At 39.6% G+C, this 20,664-nt stretch overlaps 1 protein-coding gene across 5 annotated transcripts in view; it reads right to left on the minus strand.

The window, feature by feature from the left end:
* DPP6 (dipeptidyl peptidase like 6) overlaps positions 1-20,664 on the minus strand; it is a 559,332-nt gene that overhangs the window by 48,044 nt on the left and 490,624 nt on the right. For all 5 annotated transcript variants that reach the window (XM_054059588.1, XM_054059591.1, XM_009558353.2 and 2 more), the window contains exons 9-12: positions 11,453-11,610; positions 10,249-10,346; positions 5,306-5,429; positions 4,430-4,468 (exon numbers count right to left, since the gene is read on the minus strand). In XM_054059588.1, the coding sequence (XP_053915563.1) occupies positions 4,430-4,468; positions 5,306-5,429; positions 10,249-10,346; positions 11,453-11,610 (419 nt within the window). The remainder of the gene's footprint in view (positions 1-4,429; positions 4,469-5,305; positions 5,430-10,248; positions 10,347-11,452; positions 11,611-20,664) is intronic.

The raw sequence follows: 20,664 nt of genomic DNA on the forward strand, positions 1-20,664 counted from the left end.
TAACTCAATCCTTTCCAACTGATCCTCTGATGCATTTTCCCTTCCTTAGAACCGTCTCCTGCCCTCTTTGAATGATCCACCTTTGCCCAGATCCCAGAATTAATGTTTTTGCTCTGTAGATATTTATTCTTTCAGGGAAATGTCCCAGTATTTCCAGTGTCCCAGGGCCATAGCTCTGATAAACAGATAGGTCTGACATGAACCCTTTTAACTCTTCACTTTTTCATAAACGCTTTCCTGAAATCCAACAAAATGTTAAAAATGTGCATTGTCATTACTGTGCAATGAAGTCACATCCTCTTTTGCGCACAGAGGGAAGAACTCTTTCCACACCCTGCCACACTCAGCCCCCGGGACAATGCTGACCTTAAACCTCCATCCCTGTCCCTATGCCATCTGTGGTTGGGTGCAGCAAACCAATGGCCATCTCTGAAGCCAGGGCACCTGCACCCAAAATACAGGATTGTCAGCTGGAGAGGAGAAGAGCCCATGCCTCAGGGTATCTGTCTCCTTCACTGGATGAAATTAGGACTCTTTGTTTAAGCACCAAAGTCTCTGTTTGTAGCTAAAAGCTGCTCTGGCAGATGGATTTGGGTATTTGAATTAGGTCCTATGTCTGCTGCATCCTTTTTCTTTAGAGCAACATTAGGTCCGTTTTGGGATTGCTACATGACAAAAGGTCTTTGCTGGGTGAGAAAGTCAGTTTTGTTTGTAAGGTTTCTGAAGCCTATTTTTATTTTAAAAATCTCATTTCATTCCACCTATTAGCTACATGCGATAATAATTAGTGGGTTATCACGCTGCCAAGATTAAGGCACAGGAGTTGTAAAACAAAAATTATGTGAGGTTTTTCAACATCTCTATCTTTTGACAGAGCAAAAGTCTTTAGTTTCAGACTGAGGTGGTCTAAAACACTATGGAAATTGGAGGACTGTAAAGAAAAATGCAGTCCAAAGGAACTGTTATAAGGGAAAGCCATGCCCATGCAGGCACTTATGGAGGTTGCCAATGTCAATGTCGATATCAAAGACTACATCCTTGGGTGGAGTTGTAATTGCACTCTGGTTTATAATTAAATTTGTTCAGGCCACATTCACAAATAAATAAACCAATTGAAATGCCAGTAAAGTTTATCTTCAGCAAGTGCTCAGAAATTGTCTTGCTTCTCCCTTGCTGACTCACTCTCTGTACATGACCCTCACTGGCACTATTGGAAAAGGTCTTCACAAAAATTGAAACAAAATAGTTTACACCTATAATTACTGTTTCAAAGAATTTTTATATTTAAGAAAAAGTGTCAGTAAAGTTCAGCTGGATCTTATGCTCATAAGTCCACAAACAAGTATATAAGTAAAAACAGTAAAAACTTTCCAAGTCTCTAGTTAGTTTTGGTGAACAGGTGCCTGGTCTTATTCATGCAAAAGGTTTGAAATCACTGGCCACATCATTTGACAAGCAGTGACAAGTACTGTGTAAATACCGTATATTTCTCATTATACTTTGAGCAATTTATCCAATTTTTACTGTTGCATAGACAGCAACAGTAGCGTTTCTCTTTGCCTGTGTTGGAGAGAAGCTCTGCAAAGGTTTGGACTTGAACAAAATTCATTCATAAGCTTTAACACAGAAAGGAACACAAGATCATTTACAATGACCTTCCATACACAGACTATTAAATGTCACCAAGTTACCAAACTACTACTACAACAACAAAATTTAAATTCATGGATCATATGCCCTGTCTCAGAACTCGTAGTATTTCAGACAGCTGAAAAAAGTCAATCCTGTCATCCTTGGATACTCCCTGTTGTCCCTGGTGAGCGTCTTCTGATACGGATGTTTTCTCTAATCATTTCCTGCTCCCAGCCTATTGTGAAGTTCGCCTCTATTCCAGAAAGGCCAGATGCACCTAAATTCCCTAGGAAAAGGTAAAGCTCCTGTACGCTTTCCAAACCAGGTATATGGAGTATTTTGAAGGACTGTTTTAAAGAATGAGGCAAGGAATTAGATTCCTTGGTCCTATTGATTTAAAATGGGACTACTTCCCCTAAGGAGGTCTGCTCAATGGAGCCTACAGAACAAGTTAGCAAACCAGGCAGTAGGTGTCTTCTTCATGGTGGGCTGGATCATGCTTAAGGTCCATTGACTGCATGACCACAGTGTTCACCACACGGGCTGTCTGCAGAGGGGAACTGGGCACCTGGCTCATAGGTACAACATATATTAAAATATCTCAACCAAGAAGTCTTCCTGCTGAGCTGAGTCACACTCTTGAGCTCCTTCAGTAGCTGCCTAATGTGCAATTTATCTCCTCCTTAAAGACGTTACGGGATTCGTACAAACATTTAACATTTTCACATCATTCTCATAGTCAGACACATATGCCATGAAAATAACTTTCCCGTTATCAAGATTAATGTGTCATAGAGTAAAGGGCAAGTAAAGAAAATACAATTACCCTAGTAATCATATATTCAGTCAAAACTAGTATTTTAAGAAATTTTGTTGTCAGAAATACAGGGAAAAGAGCTCTGCAATGCTTCAGACTCTTACAAAAGCTTTTGAAAAGTACCATTAAATGTCTCCAAAGTCCATAGCAAATGTTATCTTAGCCTAGTACTGAGATGTCCAACTAATTTGGCTGTAATGAACATCCTCCTCTAACCTCAAAGTAAGTATACAACATTTGGAGATGCAGTAAAGCAAACTATATTTCCCTGGAGCAGGCCTGTTAGAGACTGACAGGTTGTTTACTGTAGTTCAGGACAAAGCATCATATTTTAATGCCTATCCATGCAATAGGTAAATGACTAAATAACCACAGCAGGGTAAAAAATACATCTTCTACTATACTGTGTCAGTGGAGGTCCCAGTATGCAGCAGTGGAAGGATTAAAACTTTCCTTGGATTTATAAAAAAAAAAAAAGAATCCTGTGAAGTACATTTTCTCAGATTTATTTTTAAAGATACAAAATATGGGCAATTTAATTTTCATTTGACTTGTCTTGGCTGGTCTTTGAAGCTTTTATTTTCTACTCAAGCCAACACTGTCCTTATGAAGGTAAAGGGTATTTCAGCAGCATTTTCACTCTATGCCTGGGTATACCAGCAAAAGACTGTTTGAAATGCTTAGAGCAAAAGATCTATTTCCTCTGTAAAATCATTTTTTATCTGGATCAGACATAGCTCGTTGCTGTAGAACAGCCAGTGGAACAAAGGAGATCATTGTTCTTGGTGAAAACTGGTGTACTGCAGTTTCTACAGTTTCTTGGATACTCTGAACAAGCTGTGACAAAAATGTCGAATGCTTTAAATCTGGACTTGGAAAAATAAAGTACAAGATCTTTATCTGATACGCTACTCCCTGTCTGGTGTTCACACATCCCATGAAAAACAGTTCAGTACTGTGGCTGAATTGGTATCACCAGCTTCTCTCTGAAGAATAGCTTAATCAAATCTGAGGTCACTTCACAAACTGACTGCTGGGGAAGTGTTATAAATAATCTTCCAGAGATTTATATGCTGGAAATCCAGAGGTTTCATATAGACATGTGTTGAAAAAAAAAAAACCCAAAAGAAACAAAAAAAAAATCCCATAAATCGAAACTTCTTGGGGCTTTAAATTTCCTATCCCGTTATTCTATTTTTTTTTTAACAAGGATTATTTTCGGCTTTGTGTTATTTCATTTAGTGGATGGAAGCACATAGATAAACAAAGCAATAGTACTAGGCAAAAGTTATAGTGTCAGAAGAATTACGTGACACAAATATCTGTTAAAACAGGCCATTAAAGTATATCAGTTAGTTTTTTGCTCCTCGGTGCTCCATGTAAGATCTCATTGTCTTAATTGCCACATTGACAATTTGATTTTATTTTTCACCTTTTGTACATGTGCAAATAGCTGCAAAGTAACATAGACAATTTTGGCAAATTTATCTTAAATGACTTAAAAACCCTACCTGTGTGATTTTTGTCTCTGAATGGATATAGGCTCTTTTAATAAAATGACCTTTGATCTTTTGTTTTCAACAGTGGACTTCTTTCCTGTCTGGAAGACCAGAAAACAAGCCCTGTACTGCTTAGAACCATCATCAGTCTCAAAGCAGAGTATTAATGATTACCTCTGAGGCTCACCAGTCTGAGACAGATACTGTTAGTGGGTGAATATTCCTCAGCATCAGCTTTTTATCTCTTTTAAATCCAAGTAAATGTCAAGCTATGAACTGCAATTTCATACCAGATAGGACAGTACCTTCAATAAGAAGAACTTGTTTATTACTGGGAAACTGTTTACTACAATACAAACCATACCATCTTCCAAGTATCTTCCTTGGGTCTGGAAATCAGTACTTTCTCTTTGCAGAAAACATAAAGAAAGGAAAAAAAAACCTATCAAAAATTAGGCCACAAAGAGAAGTTCACTATTACCTGTCTGTGAAGCCACCCTTCGCTTTCATCTTCATGTTTCTAAAACAAAATAAGATCATTAAATACCGTACTTCTCATATATCTCATTTTACTTATCAGTGCAGTAAGCAGTGGGATTGAATATGAAAAGCTGTGCAGAAGGAAAAAGGAACAGCCTAAGTATGTGTTTCAGGAGTATAATCTGGTGACTGCTTGCTTTCCTTGTCTTTCCTTTCTGATGAAAAAGCATGCACGCATTCAAGAAAGCATTTTACTCATGCAGACAAAACACAAATCCACAAGATGTATTATTCCCCAAAGAAATAAAGCTTGTAAAGAAGCAAATAAAGGTTGAAATAAAAGTTCCTAAGAAAAGATTCTCCACTGTCCTCTCTGCACAGTATCGTATCTATTTTTTCAAGGGATAGATACATCAGAATACTTTTCTGTCATAGAAACATCTATGCCAGTTTAAAGGATGGTATCTGCTTATACTTACGCAGGTTATATCAATATGCCATTTACAAAAAGTATTAATTAACTAAAATGAAATTGTGTGTAGAATAGCATGAGGCATTTTTAATGTGATTAAATACATATATATATAAAACATAAATAGGTCTTGTGCATGTACACAGTTATTTCAAGACAATAACCACTCTTTTATACACACACACACACAGGCGTGCAGGGTCATATAATTCCTGGCTTTTTAGAAGGTTTTAAAAAAACAAAAGTAAATATTGCAAACATTGTTCATATTCTGTGTCTGCCTAGATAAATGTGTGCCAGGTGACTTGCTTTGGGCATTGGACTTGCTGCCCATAAAGATAACTGAAATACTTTATCTTTGTGTGGTCACGAACACCAAACGACCATTTGGCTCATCTCTCCTACCTTCGTGCAGACTCCTGTCGTGGCATCGCAGAGCGTCAGGATAGACACATTCTGGGCCCTGTTCAGCCAGTTTACTGCCACCTTAGTGCTGGTTGCCCATTTCACCATGGTTATATAGTAGTCCCTGCAAACACAGACATATACAAACCAAATCACAATACTGACATCCTAATGAATTGCCACATGGCAGAGCAGTCAGAGGCTGCTGCAGGCAAACAGTCCAGGAGAGATCTCTGGTTATTAAGAATGATGTGTGTTGATGTCTCTAGGCTTTCTTAAGTGTGGATTTCAACCCCTAAAAGTGACATTTTTAGGGTTGTTCAGGTGTTTTATCTGCCACTTCTGAAAGTAATTTTCAAAGAAGAGACGAATACAGAGATAAAGAATCTTTCAAGCTATTCCATCTTCCAAGAAGGACTGAAATGTCTGGAGCTACAAATTTACGCACAGGTGGAAAAGAATTTGCAAACAGTTTCCATTCTGAGCACGCTAACTGGCTAACTCAGACCTGTCACTGCTAACGGTTGGATTCTTTATCTTATGAAGAGTTAATGGCCTCTAAATATGCCTACTACACACCAAAACATCCATATGTGTTGCATTATAAGGAAAACAGCAAGAAAGCTAGAGTTCAGAGAGACACAAGGTTTCTGCAAAGCATATGCAGCTCAATTCCATAAAGACATCAGTAGAGGTGTGACAGTTTGCATCAGCAAAATTGCGATCCCACACTCCCTGTAAGATCCTCTATTGCCGGACATATTCCGGTTGTGATAATACTTAGAGTAAATCACCATTATAGGCTGCACTGTCCTGTAATTAATATCTTGCCCTAGAAAACGTAAGAAAAGGTCTGTACAATAGCGAGCAATGGAATGACTTAGGTCAGGCTGGGCTGGGCTGGAAAATATAGGATCAGAAATAAATACATTGACGGTTGCCTTCCCAGAGTCAGTTTGTTGTGGTACTCACAGATGTCCATCTCTGCAGCAATTCAGGGCTTCACCACTTTATCTCTGGGGTAAAACTCTGGCTGAGCAGACAAAGCTGGTAATGTTATAATATACTGCTGGCCTATAGGGGCCAGACACATCCTTAAATTATAATATGACTTTTCACAGCATTCAGTCTATAAAAAATTTATTAGTTCATTTGTTTGCTATAAAATATGTATAAGGAATTGTTGCTCTCATTGGAATTAATGTGCTGTGTCACTGGAGAGTACTTTGTGTTCTGGCAAGCGCTCCTGCATACACTGAAGAGGAAGGGCAAAAGCAACAAAGACCCGTTTGTCTAGCAAAATAACAAGGTGGAAATTGATTTTGTAGGTTTCAGTAATATTTAGTGCCTGAATTGGTCTGGGGAAAAAATAGCAAAAGACCTCAGCGATTGCATCCACTGCACTAGAAGGAGGGATACTTCCAGGTTAGACAACAGCAGCCTGAAAATTCAGTGCCTGAAATAAAATTGTGATTTTATCAGGAACAGCATAGGCGTTAAGAGGAAAAAACCAACAATAAAGCAAAATTAAACTGTATAACCATCTCTTGTTTCCCTCCAACTTTAACTAGGCAGATTCACGCTACCCAGAAAAGGAATGTGAATTTACTATATATTGTGGCTTGAAGCACTTTTTCCATAAATCCAATTTAAAGTTTGAAAGACATATATTCTATTTCCCCATCCCCCTTGCTGTTTGAACACAGGAGCCACAGTTCTTTCACAGAAACTTTTAATTTTGGTTTTAAGTGAAACATTAGTCTTCCTACCACCCCAGAGATGGGCATGGAATCTCAATTTCTCTCTGAAGCCTCTTCCAGCCATCAAGTCCATGGATACCCCAACCAGCAGAAAAAACTGCAGATACTTGTATAGTATATAGTCTCAGAGTAATGTAGAGTCTTTAATTTATTTCACTTCACATTGCTTCTGTAGGACAACCAAGTTTTACGTTTCCAATTTTGCAGAGGAAAATGAGACAATAAGGTGTGATTAATCTCAGCTACTTTTAAATATCTGCAGCTCTGGCAGCTGCGTGAGTTGAGCAGTAAGTGGAAAGAAACAGGTATTCAATGCATTTAGCAAGCCCTCTTCGCTGGACCTGTCCCAGATTTTATACAATGCTGATGTAAAGCAAACCTTCCCACAGAGAGATCTAGAGTAGCAAGTACCCAACCACTTCATTTGTAGACATTCATATCAAAGCAAACTTCACCCTTCTAAAGGTAAGGAATGACTTGTCTGAGGTCTGTCAGGGAGGGTGCAGTTATGGTGAGGTTTACAATGTATTTCTCTATCCCAATAAAGATGATGGTGGTCGGGTTTGCAGTCATTGAGACTGGTTATTGTGCAGCACCCTTTGTTTATACCCTGAGTTTACATGGCTGCTTTCTGTAGGGATGAATCTAAAATATGAGGTATAAATCTACAATATGAATACTTACAAGTATGATAACAGTAAAAAAGCCATTAACACCACAAAGAACATACAATGTTATGTTAGGTGGCCAAGTGACAGGCAGCATCCCAGCCTGTGGCCCCAGGATACCACCAGCTCCTGCCCCTGCCCCTGACTCAAGCTGTATGAATTTCTCCATTGTTTATGTGTTCATGACCTACGCAAGGATCAGTGATAATTTCTGCACTCAGGGAATATAACATCTGCCTTTAATTTGTCACCTGGGATGGAAATAAGACATGAGAAATAAGTTGGGTCATGATCCAATTCTAACTACCCGCTGATGTAACTTTTGGGGTCCAATGATTTTCAGCAAAATAAAAAATGCCTGTTAGGCATTAAGCGTTAGAATACTTTTCTTCTTGAGATTTCCACCCTTTCCCTTTACTTCCTTTTTCTCACAGAAAACATAACATTGGAGAAAATTTGGCAAAAATGCTCGGAATGAAAGATTTTTAAAAAGGAAAAATTGGGCTACATTTTACCCCAGCATATGTTTTCCAATCACCAGCTTTCTTTTTTTAACTGTAAAATATCCCAATATATCCCAATTGTGGGGAGAATTTCTTACTTCCTTCAATTCTGAAAGAAAAAAACCCTAGCAGATCTCCACTTCATTTTCAGCTTTATTAATTGTACTAAACTACTTTGCTCCAGATAATAGGAATACCAAGAAGGTCTGCTCTATCCTTATATCATCTGCGTGAACAGATTCAGGGCATTGAAATGCTTCAGATAGGACCACTCCACTCAAAGACTTTTATCACCAGCTTCCTCTGGTTCCCTGAAACTCCGTTCTGTAACTAACTGTATGGTACATGCCTCTTCTCTATTTTAATGAAATCGCACTAATCCTCTCATTTCAGAAAATGTGCATAATGAAAATGCACCTCTGTTGCTCTAGCAGCACTACTTATATCATGCCCGAGGGATGGAAATTGTCATAGTTTTGATGAAATATACTAATTAATTATGATATATTTTGCATCATTTTACAATATTGATCGCAACCAAATAAATTACAGCCACACATAACCACATAGGACAAATTTATTAACAACACTTGGATCTTGCAATCTGAAGTTATTACTCTAATTAAAACATTTCTGAGTCCATCTGTGTACAGAGTATTGTAACAACAGGAAAATGTCCAAGAGCTGCAGTTCTGATACTGTGATGGGGATACTGTGATCCTGAATCTGCTCTATACAGATCTGAAGTTTTAATTTTTTGAGAGGCAAGTGTGGTTTACATCCATTTGGTTTGGTCACAGGTCATACATCTTTTGTTGCATAAATGGATTTGGAGCGCTTTGGAGTTATTCGGTGAAGACCCATTCTGAGGCTGCCACTAGCTATCCTAGCTAAGGCAGACAACTCCCACCATAAACAATCCCACTGCTTCAGCATCCTCTCATCAGATGACTACACAGCCTAACCATGGGCCTTGTATTCTTACCATACATAATGAAGATCATCCTTGAACCCCTCTATGCCCTCCAAGCTGCCCTGTTGCATTAGCTTTGTTGGCATTGGAATTAGAAATCCAGCAATCTAATTTAGCAATCAGTTTTAAAAAGGTGAGTATGCAGGTTGGCTGGAGGCTTCTACAAGAATAAGTGATGTGCCTGGGAAAGATAACCTTGCAGGATTACATTTGGAGAGGTCACTGTGGATACTTTAGATGTAGAAGCAAAGTCTGATTTCTCTTGGCCTGCTATAAAGCTATTTCAAGTTTAAATCAAAGTTACTGAAATCTGGATTTGGATTCTAATCTCTGAGTTTTGCAGGGAAGTGTGTCATGCATTATCTAAAGTTGCTTCTCCTCTGAACAGTATGATCTTCCTTGCAAGTGTTCACAGACCCATAAATGTAGCTTAAGCTTAGGCAACACACTTGAAGTCTAAGCCAAACTTAAATTCTTGCTGAATGCAGACTTAAGCACTTACTTAATTAGAAATTGGTGTCTAAGTAGTTGGCTGAATTGCAGGCCAACTTCTAAAATATACTTTCCCTAAAAAACAGCAACGAGCTTTCCTTTTTATTTTTAATGAAGACTGGACAACGTCTGCCTGGTTCCATTCCTGTGTTCATGTCATGAAGCACTGAGCTCATGTTTGATGCCCTCTTTCTGCTTCATGGTCTTTCACAAAGGCTGCAGACAACATCCCTGTTGCAATACCTGTGATTACACATGAGATGAACTTGTTCCGGATTTTGGGACATTCTGCCAAGTTCTTTAAAAAGAATCCTACACTGAAGTTAATCTGGGTCAAGACAATTTCAAGTAAAAATCTAACAATATTCTATAAAAATACATATAAGAAGAAAAACAGTTGAAAAAATTTTAAACAGATTTACACAAAATGAAACTCCTTGATCATGGCAGAGAAAGACATTGTCAAATGATCTTGCAAGAAGTGTGGAAATTATTTAAATCCCTGACAGAAACAGGGCCCAGCATTCCAGAACAAGAAAGCACCTACCTCATTCTCTGATCATCAGGGGGAGTCATTTCCAGGTCATGGGTAGGTCCATTCAGACCAATCACATGCAAAGAAATAGTTGGATTTTCCATTCCAGCCTGGATTTTAAAATAAGAGTAAATGACCGTATGTTATACAACACAGAATGGTTTTGTTGTTACATCCCCATGGATTACAAAAAAAGCCTTCCCATCATATGGGTTATGGACTGGACTGCTGTGGTTGTTCACAAGCAAACTGCAACTGTAGTGATGTGGCACAGAGGTGTAGAGAGGTTGGCAGGCATAACCAAGGGGTAATTTTACTTAGGATAACTTCAGCCTTGGTAAAAAAGGCTACTTTTCACAACAACTAGAAATATTGATATTTTATGTATATTTTGATAAAAGGTTGTCTAACAGGATGATGGCAGTCATAGGAAAACACTGTTTCATTTCGTATTGTAGGAAAGTGCATCCCCTGCTGAATCACTGTCACCTTCTACAAAACCTGCATATACGTGGACATCTCTCCTTTTAAATAATGGTTCAATTTGGACCAACATGTGAGGTGTTGGGTAATCAGTGCCTAAAGCAAGACACTCAGAAAAAATGAAAGCAGTGCAGTACACTTCTGTACTGTCTTACGATAGAAAATCACAGCAATAACAGCAGCAGTGTATAGATACTGGTTGGGAGCTGCACTGGTGCTGTGCGCCCGCTGCAGGACTGCTGCACAGGTCTCTGCAATCAAGGAGAGATTGGCTCTTAAGGCTTTTTTCTGTCTTTCACTGTGTTCTTTGTAATGCTCAGGCACCAAGCCCAGGCTATCTCCTCTGACGTTAGGCCATCCTGGATATTCTAAGGAAGCCCAAATACTCAATTTTCCTTCTGTATAAAAGCAAATGTCTTCTGACCTTAGTAACGCTGGCTTCCAAATTCTCAGACACCTACATTGCATGGAAGCATAATTGCTTTTGTGTGGGTACAAAGCAAGAATTTTTTAGATTTGATTTTTACTATATTTAGAATGACTAATACTGTAATCAGAAAATGGCAAGCTAGAGAGTGATGAAGACTACATTCACCAGGGAACAGCTGATCTCCCTTAGATAAGTTTATTTTCATTGCTTATGAATGTGCACTACTATACTGTCTCCTGAACCTACCGGCAAAAAAATAGATTTTTTTAACAGAATAGGACTGTTTGTTTTATTTTCCCTTACCTTTGGATAATGATATGTTTTAACAGTAGGGTAAGCAGGCTTGCCAGCGTATACCGGAATCTCCATGATGGGGACTCTAGAGGCATTAATTGTTGCATATGCTAACCTAGTGCCATCAGGAGACCACCAATGAGCAATATGAGTCTTCAAGACCTCCTCTAATTTTAAAAAAAAAAAAAAAAGAGAGAAAGAGAACAGGAAAAAAAGGCAATATTAGTTAACAATAAATGAAACAGTGTATATATGAAAATTCTACTCTAAGCATAGCACTGGGAGGATGCCATAGGAATAGAAATTAAAAACATTCATAAAATTATGGCATATATGGAACGCAATTGATAAAAATTACTCTGAGTATATAGCCTACCAAGTATAATTACCTTGCTTAAGAAACATGACAAGAACAAGTCTTATAAGGAGTGGCTGAGGGAACTGAGTCTGTCTAGTCTGGGGAAGAAAAGGCTGGACCTCATCATTCTCGACAATTACCAGAAAGGAGATTGTAGAGAGGTGGATGTTGTTCTCTTGTCCCAAATAATAAGTGACAGGACAAGAGGAAATGGCCTCAAATTGTGCCAGGGGAAGTTTAGGCTAGATTTTAGCCTAAAAGCACTGGAACAGGCTGCCTAGGGAAGTGGTGGAGTCACCATCCCTGGAGGTGTTTAAAAGATATGTAGATGTGGTGTCTCAGGACAAGGATTAGTGGTGAACTGGGCAGTGTTAGGTTTACGTTTGGACGTGATGATCTTAAAGATCTTTTCCAACCTAAACGATTTTGTGATTCTGAGATCAAATTATTCATATTGGTAGACATATTCATGACAGCATGAAAGGTCCTGCTACTCCCACCACATGGATATGTGGGTATATACACCTGCCCATGTTGGCAGAGCTTGGGTTCCTATCTGCCCTGACGATAACATAACTGAGGCTCCCTTGGGGCAGGTGGACAATTGCAATGGCTGAAATTTAGTTCTTCTCCATAAAGAGTTCACAAAGGTACTCAGGAAGATTGCAATACAAACACGTCAAAGTTCAAATATGTATGGAGAAAGCAAGATAGCCATCATAAATTACTTTGAAGGCTGGTAGAATCTAATTCTCATGAAACAAAAATTCAATGAACTTCTAATTTCTTATCATTTACTATCCTTCATTGTAAAGATGACTTCAGCTTATAGATGTCCAGAGAAGCTATAAAATTCACTCTTCGTCCAAGTTATCTCCAGTTACTGACATTTCAAAGACACTAACTTGGCTTTTTAAACCTCCGATTTTGTGAAAGCCAACAATGTAATCCATTTTCAATAAGAGGCTTAATATCATATGAGTCACTCCTATTTAAACCATAGCAGAAGGACTTGCATATGCTTTACAGATTGATGAGCTGGAAGACAGGTCTCATTACTTTAATGTGCGAACAAGAATTAAAGATGCTGCAGAGTGTTTCTAAGCCTTCATCACTGAAGTCCTGCTACACCAGTTCAAGCAGCTCCATAGTCTGCTGTTATCACTGGTCACTGCAAACACAAACAAAGATTTTTGCAGTTCAGACCCACCATATTTGTACAGCACCCTACGATGCCCCCTCAATCCATCCAGAATGTCCCTTGGGTCGAAGAGTAGAACCTCACTAAAGACTGCTTTATCTCTTTAAAAAAAAAAAAAATCTTGGATGAACTATCCTTGGAGAATAGGACACTTATATTCACCAGAAAGCAAATGAACACCTTTGTTAATCCAGACTTGCATATGGATTGAGATAAAACTCAAGGTAACATTAGAAAGGGCACAAGTGAGAATGACCCTTGATAGTTATGCCTTCTGGAAATAAAAAAATCAATTAATCAATATTTAACCGCAACATCTAAATGGGGTTTCTGAATGATGTCTAGAAAGCTGCAAATATGACATGGGAATGCACATGACTGGCAAATTTGCTTTGCTTCATTGTCCCACCTGTTGTGTGTACATTTAAAAGATGCTGCTTTTGACTTTTATGTTGGTTGTTCTTTAAAGAGATAATTAATAGCATAAAGAAAAAAGAGTAAAAATGGATCACAGATGAATCCTTGACATTTTAACATTAATTAGAAATGACTTTATTCAGAAAACATTTTCTCCAGTTTCTCAGACTTAATGAAGCAGTTCTGCGGAAGGTCACATGCCAAGAAAGGTTTTAGTGCAGGTTTTGTGGTACTCCGTTAATGAGATTTAATTCCGTGAGCATTTGCCTTGAAAAAAAGCCAGGACCCACCATTACTAGAGAGATCAGTTAGTTTTAGCAAACTAGAGAACATTCTTAGAAAATGCATTAATATCAGAAAGTTTACTCTGAAAGCAAAATGCAATTTGCAGACAATCTGTTATTGGGGACACTTGATTCTGTGTGCTTGCAGTTACCACACACACAGAAAATCAGTTGCATTCAATATTCCTGGGTCTTTCTAAAGTCAGATCAGAACCCAGTTCATGTATGTAAGAAAACGGGTTCTCCTTAAACACCAAAGCTCCCTTCCACACATACCTTATGACCTTCTAGCTAGGAGTATAAAGTAATAATTAATCAAAACTTTTGCTCTTTTCTTCAATGTTACTGGGAGCTACATAATGTAAGGATGCTGTGAGCAAGCTGCAAGATTCCTCACAATCAGGTGCTGGTGGCTCTATGCTGCTTCTTTCTCCACAGTTTTGCTTTGCAGCCATCATACTGGGACGTGCAAACCCAAAAAGTAGTGAACCTCTGAAACAGTTGGATGATCTTGCTATAAGCAGTACATCTTTGGTGGATATATGTATTAGCCAGCTGCTAATCCAGTGAAATGTTTATGCTCCAGGAGTGGTACAGTATGCAACAAGTATTTTAATCCCTCTTCTAGCTGAATAAGGCTCAATTCAATGATCATCTCGAAGCTGTGCGAAAGAAAGAGTCTTCTCTCAGACCCTCAGGAGGAGCTTTTGAAGTCCTAGGTTGGAGTATATTCAGTGACAACTGGCTATGTATCCATTTTAGAGACTTCATTATCACTGGATGAGAAAAGAAACTGAAGGCAATAACAAAGAGGAATCTTCCCTGAGCAGAATTAAAGGTTGCTGCATGCAGTGCACTACATAGGTGGTAGTCTTTGGTATCAAGACCTGGGCAGCACCCAGAGTAAGTTAGGCTGCCCTCAGCAGGAATGCCAATGTGTTTCCTGACAGACGCTTCCCTACTCACCCTCAGGAAGCAGAAAGAAGTCTCTTGCTGTGGTTCTCAGCTGCCAAATAACAAGACGTGATGAATCTGGGTTTGGATGTAGCATTTGGCAGTGATACCATAAAGGCAATCCCTGAATGGACTGCACAGTGGATCAGGGACTGGATGGACATTTCTGCTAGGTGTGTTATCCAAAACTAGCCCAACATGTGTATGAAAGGAAAGGACACATCTTTTTTCAAACTTTGAGTTAATGTCAGCAGTATTTGCGAGAACACTGGAATGGGAGACTTCTATCTTACTTTAGGTAACAAACTCCACAAGGGATCATTGGAAATAAGGCTGGAAGGGATTTATAAAAATGTTCTGGCCCCTTCCTCCACAGATAATATCTACCCAATCTTGTAAGAGTCTTCACATGTGGATTTTGCTATTCCTTTTGATACTTGTATAGTATCTTTAGCAGAGGTTTGGACATAGAAATCAAACACACTTAATTTTCATGTCCATCTCAGTCTAAGCACCCAAAGGTCCTACTGAAGTCCCACTGTGTCCAGACCTCTGCTGTCTTTCATAGAGTTGATGCAGGAAAACAAACCAGGGCTTTCTTTTCTGCAATCTCAGTGGCAACCAGCAGATTCTGAATAAAATCTGTCATATAGACCACTTTTGGAAATCCACACAGATATTTTTTAAGGTTGTGAACTGTATTCTGCCATTGTGGTGCTTCTACAGACATTTCCATGACAAATCCACTTCCCAGGTTTGTGCAGAGTTTTAGACCGGCAGAGCTCCTCTTTGTTAATGAGTACATGTAAACACCATGGCCATCGGGGTTTCATCATGCATTTCCAAAAATCTAAATAGTTCTGCAGCCTCTGCCCATTCTGAGTCATATTTACGAATCATGCCATTCTGCTCAAAATGGCAAAACTCTGGCTTGCTGCTACAGAAAGGATGAAGCCTGCACTAATAACTGGCTGGGAAATCCACTGGTAGCTTAGAGATTGTTTCCAATTTTTGTAGCCGCTACAAATAACTTGTAATTTGCAAGTGTGAGCAAACAGAAGCAGAGATGCTTGGACAGACCAATCCTCTGACAGGTATGGTTGCAACCCCTTGCTATCACTTCAAAAAAAAAAGCATTAATATGATGTCAGGAGAAAAAGCTGAGAAAAAGGAAAAAAAAGAAATAATTTTGAAGTGAAAAAACATATTTGTTTCTCTGTCATCACAGTCAACACAGGCATATGGCAGTATTAGCTGTATAATTTACTCACCAAGCATCAATACATCAATTCCCATCTACAATGAAAACAATTGGAGACACCACCCAGGTCAGCCAGTTTCCTCTGGTGACCCATATGCTTCTGCTCTGTACAAGGCAGGATCTCATCACTCCACTACCATCCTCAAGACGTGCCTGTGTTCATGTGTCCACATTGCCACCTCTTGCTGGAAGCACAGCGGTGATCACACCCACGCAGCCCCACCGGCAGTGGCACCTAAAGCCCTTCTACGGGACTGAGCGAGTCAGTGCAGGACTGGTCCTAAGAGCTTTTCGATCTTTAACTATTAGCATCTTCCAATAAGAGGTCCAGGAAAAATATAACAACGAATGCAAAGAAACTAACCTTTTATTTTCCTAGGAAAAATGACTCACTCATAGATCCATACTGCAGACAAACAAGAGATCTTCTGGAGATCTGAATGATGTGTTCACTTCTGGAGAAGCCCCGCATGTTATACGGAGGAGCTGCAGTTATTAACTGCAGCGTCATTAATTTCCAAAAAGTAACTTCCATTAATAGCAGCTGAGGAGGTGTCTTTGGAGAATAAGCAGAAAGGCTTTTTTATCTGCATCTAGAAAAGTTGAGGCTTTCTGCATCTGACGAGGTCAAACTAAGGGTGTAATGGGTAGATGCACTTAGAAAATATTATCTATTAAATAAATTAATTTCTCTTATACAATTAAAATTACCCTCTTCCAGAAACTGCATTTTATTCTACAGTAGGAAATCAAAAGAACATTATTAATGTGGTGCCCAGAGAAGATAAAGACATAAAAGAAATGGCATGATTCTCCTCTGAGTAGACAGAGATACATGCACAGATATGCACAAACTTATCTAGTTTTCTGTCAATAGATCCATTAATTTCAGAATATTCTAATTTTTACTCAGAGAGTTATGCAATATTTTGTCTGACAGATGAAACTTCCCCCTTATGTTATTTATTGCTGATGTGGTAAAATGCAACAATTCCAGGAAGTGTAATCAATGGATATGTTTGGGTAATGTATTATGCTCTGATCGTTAAGTATTTGGTGTGCTGAAGGTATTTTACTGTTTTACTAAAACTGTTAATAGAAAGGAATTAAAAAAATGAAATTAAAGCCTAAAATAAAGGCCATGGCTTAGATTAGGAAAGAAAGCTCAAAAGAATTTGTCAGTAGGAAGCATCAAAAAACATAAGGGGAAAAGAGATCAGAGAACAGAAAGGGGGTCTAGGAAAGGAGAAAACAAAGACTTCTGAGATAGCGAAACCCCAAGGGTTCTCATAGAAACATCAAATAAATACAAATGCCTATTTGACAGCTGCCATCTGTTTTAAAATCAATTACTAGACCATCTCAAACCAGCAACCACACGTCCAAATAGATTACAATTGTACAGTTTGAAAGCAAGTATTTTTACCCAGTTAGGGAAAACACAGTGTTGATATCAGCCTTCACTGACATGTATTTCGGGGATGGCTTTAGAAGACCACCCTGTCATCTTTCATACATGCACAAGCAAATTTTTCTCTCAGTTGCTGTAGTGCAGGTCTACACTAACTTCCATTACACAATTGTGATAGACATAAAATGGGTGCAAAAGCAGTTATGTGTATACAAATGGCATAAAATTATTTCATATTGGTCTATCCAGTCTACATTTTCCTGTGTTGACGTTTTATGCTGATATCAGCAATAGCCCTGCAGGACTATTGATTTCAGTGCAATTAATCCTCTTTTACAGATGTCTGACTGAGTCAGGTGGAAAAAAAAAGAAGTCATTTTGCAGGAACACTAAACAATTCAACAACCTTTTATAGAAAAAAGATCAAAACCCATTTTTTGGCTAAGCCTAAACTGCAGGCTCAGCCCAATCCCACAGTCCCTGTATGCACACAACTACTGTGTTCAAGATGTTCACGCCATCATCCAAGAAATCCCTAAGAAAACCTGAGCTGCAACACCCAACCTAGTGACCCATTATACCTTCTCGAAACACACAGCCTCCTCTGCCACTGACAGGCAACAAGCTCATGAAAAGTAAAATATTACGTGCTTTTACAACATTTTTGAGGACAGGCTTTAGAGGATGCGTTTTAAACATGAAATCTTTCATCCAAAAGGCTCACCATCCGATGGCAGCAGCATTACACAGCCATGGAGCCAAACAGACACAGGTGGGGTGCTCCCATGTGTTTGGCAGTCATGAGAAGGTGGCAGCCCCTCATCTCAGCGGAAGGAACCCAGCCAAGGAGATTTGCACCTCCTCAAGCACAGGGAAGGTGTGGGCTGCAAGTATCACTAATTTCCTGTTAGTCATGCTTTTTAATTGCTTGAACACATGTTATTTTCTACTCACACAGTCTTACAATCCCTTGCTTCTTCAGAACATTGCGTTGAGACAGCGGGTGAGGATTTGGCCACTGCCTTCTGCTTCCCCATGCCTGAATGCTGAGAGCCTGGAAAGAAGCTCGCTTCAGCAGGGTGGTGCATGCTACGCACTGAGAACACCCCCATGGGACTCTTCATGTGTTCTGCACGGTCAACAAGGTCACATCTTACCTCCACATCTCTCAAAAGCTGCTATGTGGCCTGAGACAAGCCCAAGCAGTCAAACTCCACCAAAACTGAAGAAAAAAAAATCTGTCAGTCCACCTTTGCTTCTGAAAGATAAGTGTGGCTCTGTGTAATAACACCACAAGCCGTCAGACTCCAGCAGAAGACATGTCAGCTTTGGATGATACCTGACAAGGACCCCTGAGGAAATGATACAGGGATGAAGAGCAAACAGCATTGTCCAGCAGAATCAGGATGTGCACATCAGAGGCAGCTCTGCCAGCAGGTCTGGCCAGATCCTGACTACTACAGCCTGGGCTCCTTAACCGTAGTCTAGCAAAGCCAGGGTGCGCACCACTGTTTCTCTGAGGACAATCTTTAGGATACTTCTCCCAAGGAGCAGGACTGAGATGGTACTAGGATGGCATCAAGTTGCTGACAGACAGAAGAGACTTTGTGAGGCTACTCATGTCACCCACATCAAAATTGCTGGTTTAATACTCGTGAGTTTGGGTTTTTTTCGTGGTCCATCAATTCTTTTAATTTGCTGCATTTTCAACAGTAAAAGATCCTGTAGTTGTCATATGAGTCAGGGCATTGACATGTTTTTACAAGGTTATTGACAAGTGGCTATTAGAACTTCTTTGCTGTCTGAGTGCTTGGGGGATTCAAAATGCTAGCAGTATTGACTACTGGCCTGATCCTGTCCCCAAGTTCAGCTCTGCAGCTCCTGCCAGAACACACACAGGACATCAGGCTCAGTCTGTAATAACTAAGAAGTCACAAATGTTTACAATCTTCCTCATTCATACAAATGGATTTGTTGACAAAAGCCATCAAACAAAATAGATGCACAGAAGTTTGGGATGTCACCAAAGAAGAAGCGTCGGTTTCTCACAAATAAGAAATCCTTCAGCTATTCAGAGATGGCTGGAGAGGCCAGGGGCTCCTCCAGGCCATCTGCATGTCTTGGCCTGCTGAGTGCACTCAACTGCACGAATGCCACTTGCTGCAAAAAGCCATGGAGGAAGTCTGTCTCTTGGATGGCTCACGGACCCCGTGTCTCCACAAGCAGTAAAGAGCACCTCTCCCAGAGGTCCGGTACCTCCTCCAGAGCAACCACGGCAGGCAGGCAGACAGACAAGGATACCATATGCCACACACACTGCCGTACTATCCTGAGGGCACATCAGTATTTTGAAGCCTGTTTTGCAGCACACACTGCAAACCATAAAGGAAGACAGACACCTCTTTGGACAAACAGGGCAGAATAACACTGAGTTGCCTCCATACCCTCCTTCTGCTCTTTTCAGAAGTTTCTGTTCTCTGTGCTTCTGGCTTTTTCTCCCCTTTGCAGCATGCTTAGCAAGGCTTAGCTGTTTGCTCTCAAAGTCACCAATCATTAATTCTCACAACAGCTCCTAACAATTAGCAGGTTTCCTCCTTTCATGCTGTGAGGCAATCGCAGACACAGTGAAAACTTCTTGAACCATCCTAGCTAGACAAACATGCAGAGATTTCATCAACACAGGCAAGTCTGTCAAGATGTCCAGGTGTAATAATGAAAACAGAGACTGAATTATGAAAGTAGAAATATTACTTAAGAGATCATATTGTCAAATACTTCTGTTTCTAACTCTCACTTCAAAAAGCAAACACACCTAGAAAACCTTGTCCACAGCAACACACTGCTGTACATCCCTAATGCCTAATAAGAATGTATTTTTCCAGCACCTGGCACAAACTGAAACCCACAGCCTGCGGTCAGCTCTCCATGAAAGCCTATTAGCTTAGAGGCACTAGATCTGTAGAAACTTTTCCTGGTAAAATTCTTCCGAGTAATTTGTGCTGCAGCTCATTGCTGTGGGGCACTGCTCATTGCAAGGTCACATCATACCTTTTCAAGAGCTAAAGATCTAGGCAAGACAGAATTCATGCTGCCCAATTGACTGGATGCAGTTGGGTTCCTTACAGTCAAATTCTCTTTTTTTTTTTTTTTTTTTTTCTCTCTCTTTTTCCTCTCCTGCCACTTAACAAGTTGCTATGACTGGAAATACAATTTGCTTATCTGTGCAATGCAGTGAGACACATCAAGGCTTTCATTATATGCAGAATATTACTCTATTCAAAGCTGCTCAAGTAGCTTCCACTTCACCTTTCCTTTAAATTAAAAGTTACAAGTTC

Source organism: Cuculus canorus, chromosome 2 (genome assembly GCF_017976375.1).
Source record: "Cuculus canorus isolate bCucCan1 chromosome 2, bCucCan1.pri, whole genome shotgun sequence".
Lineage (NCBI taxonomy): Eukaryota > Metazoa > Chordata > Aves > Cuculiformes > Cuculidae > Cuculus > Cuculus canorus.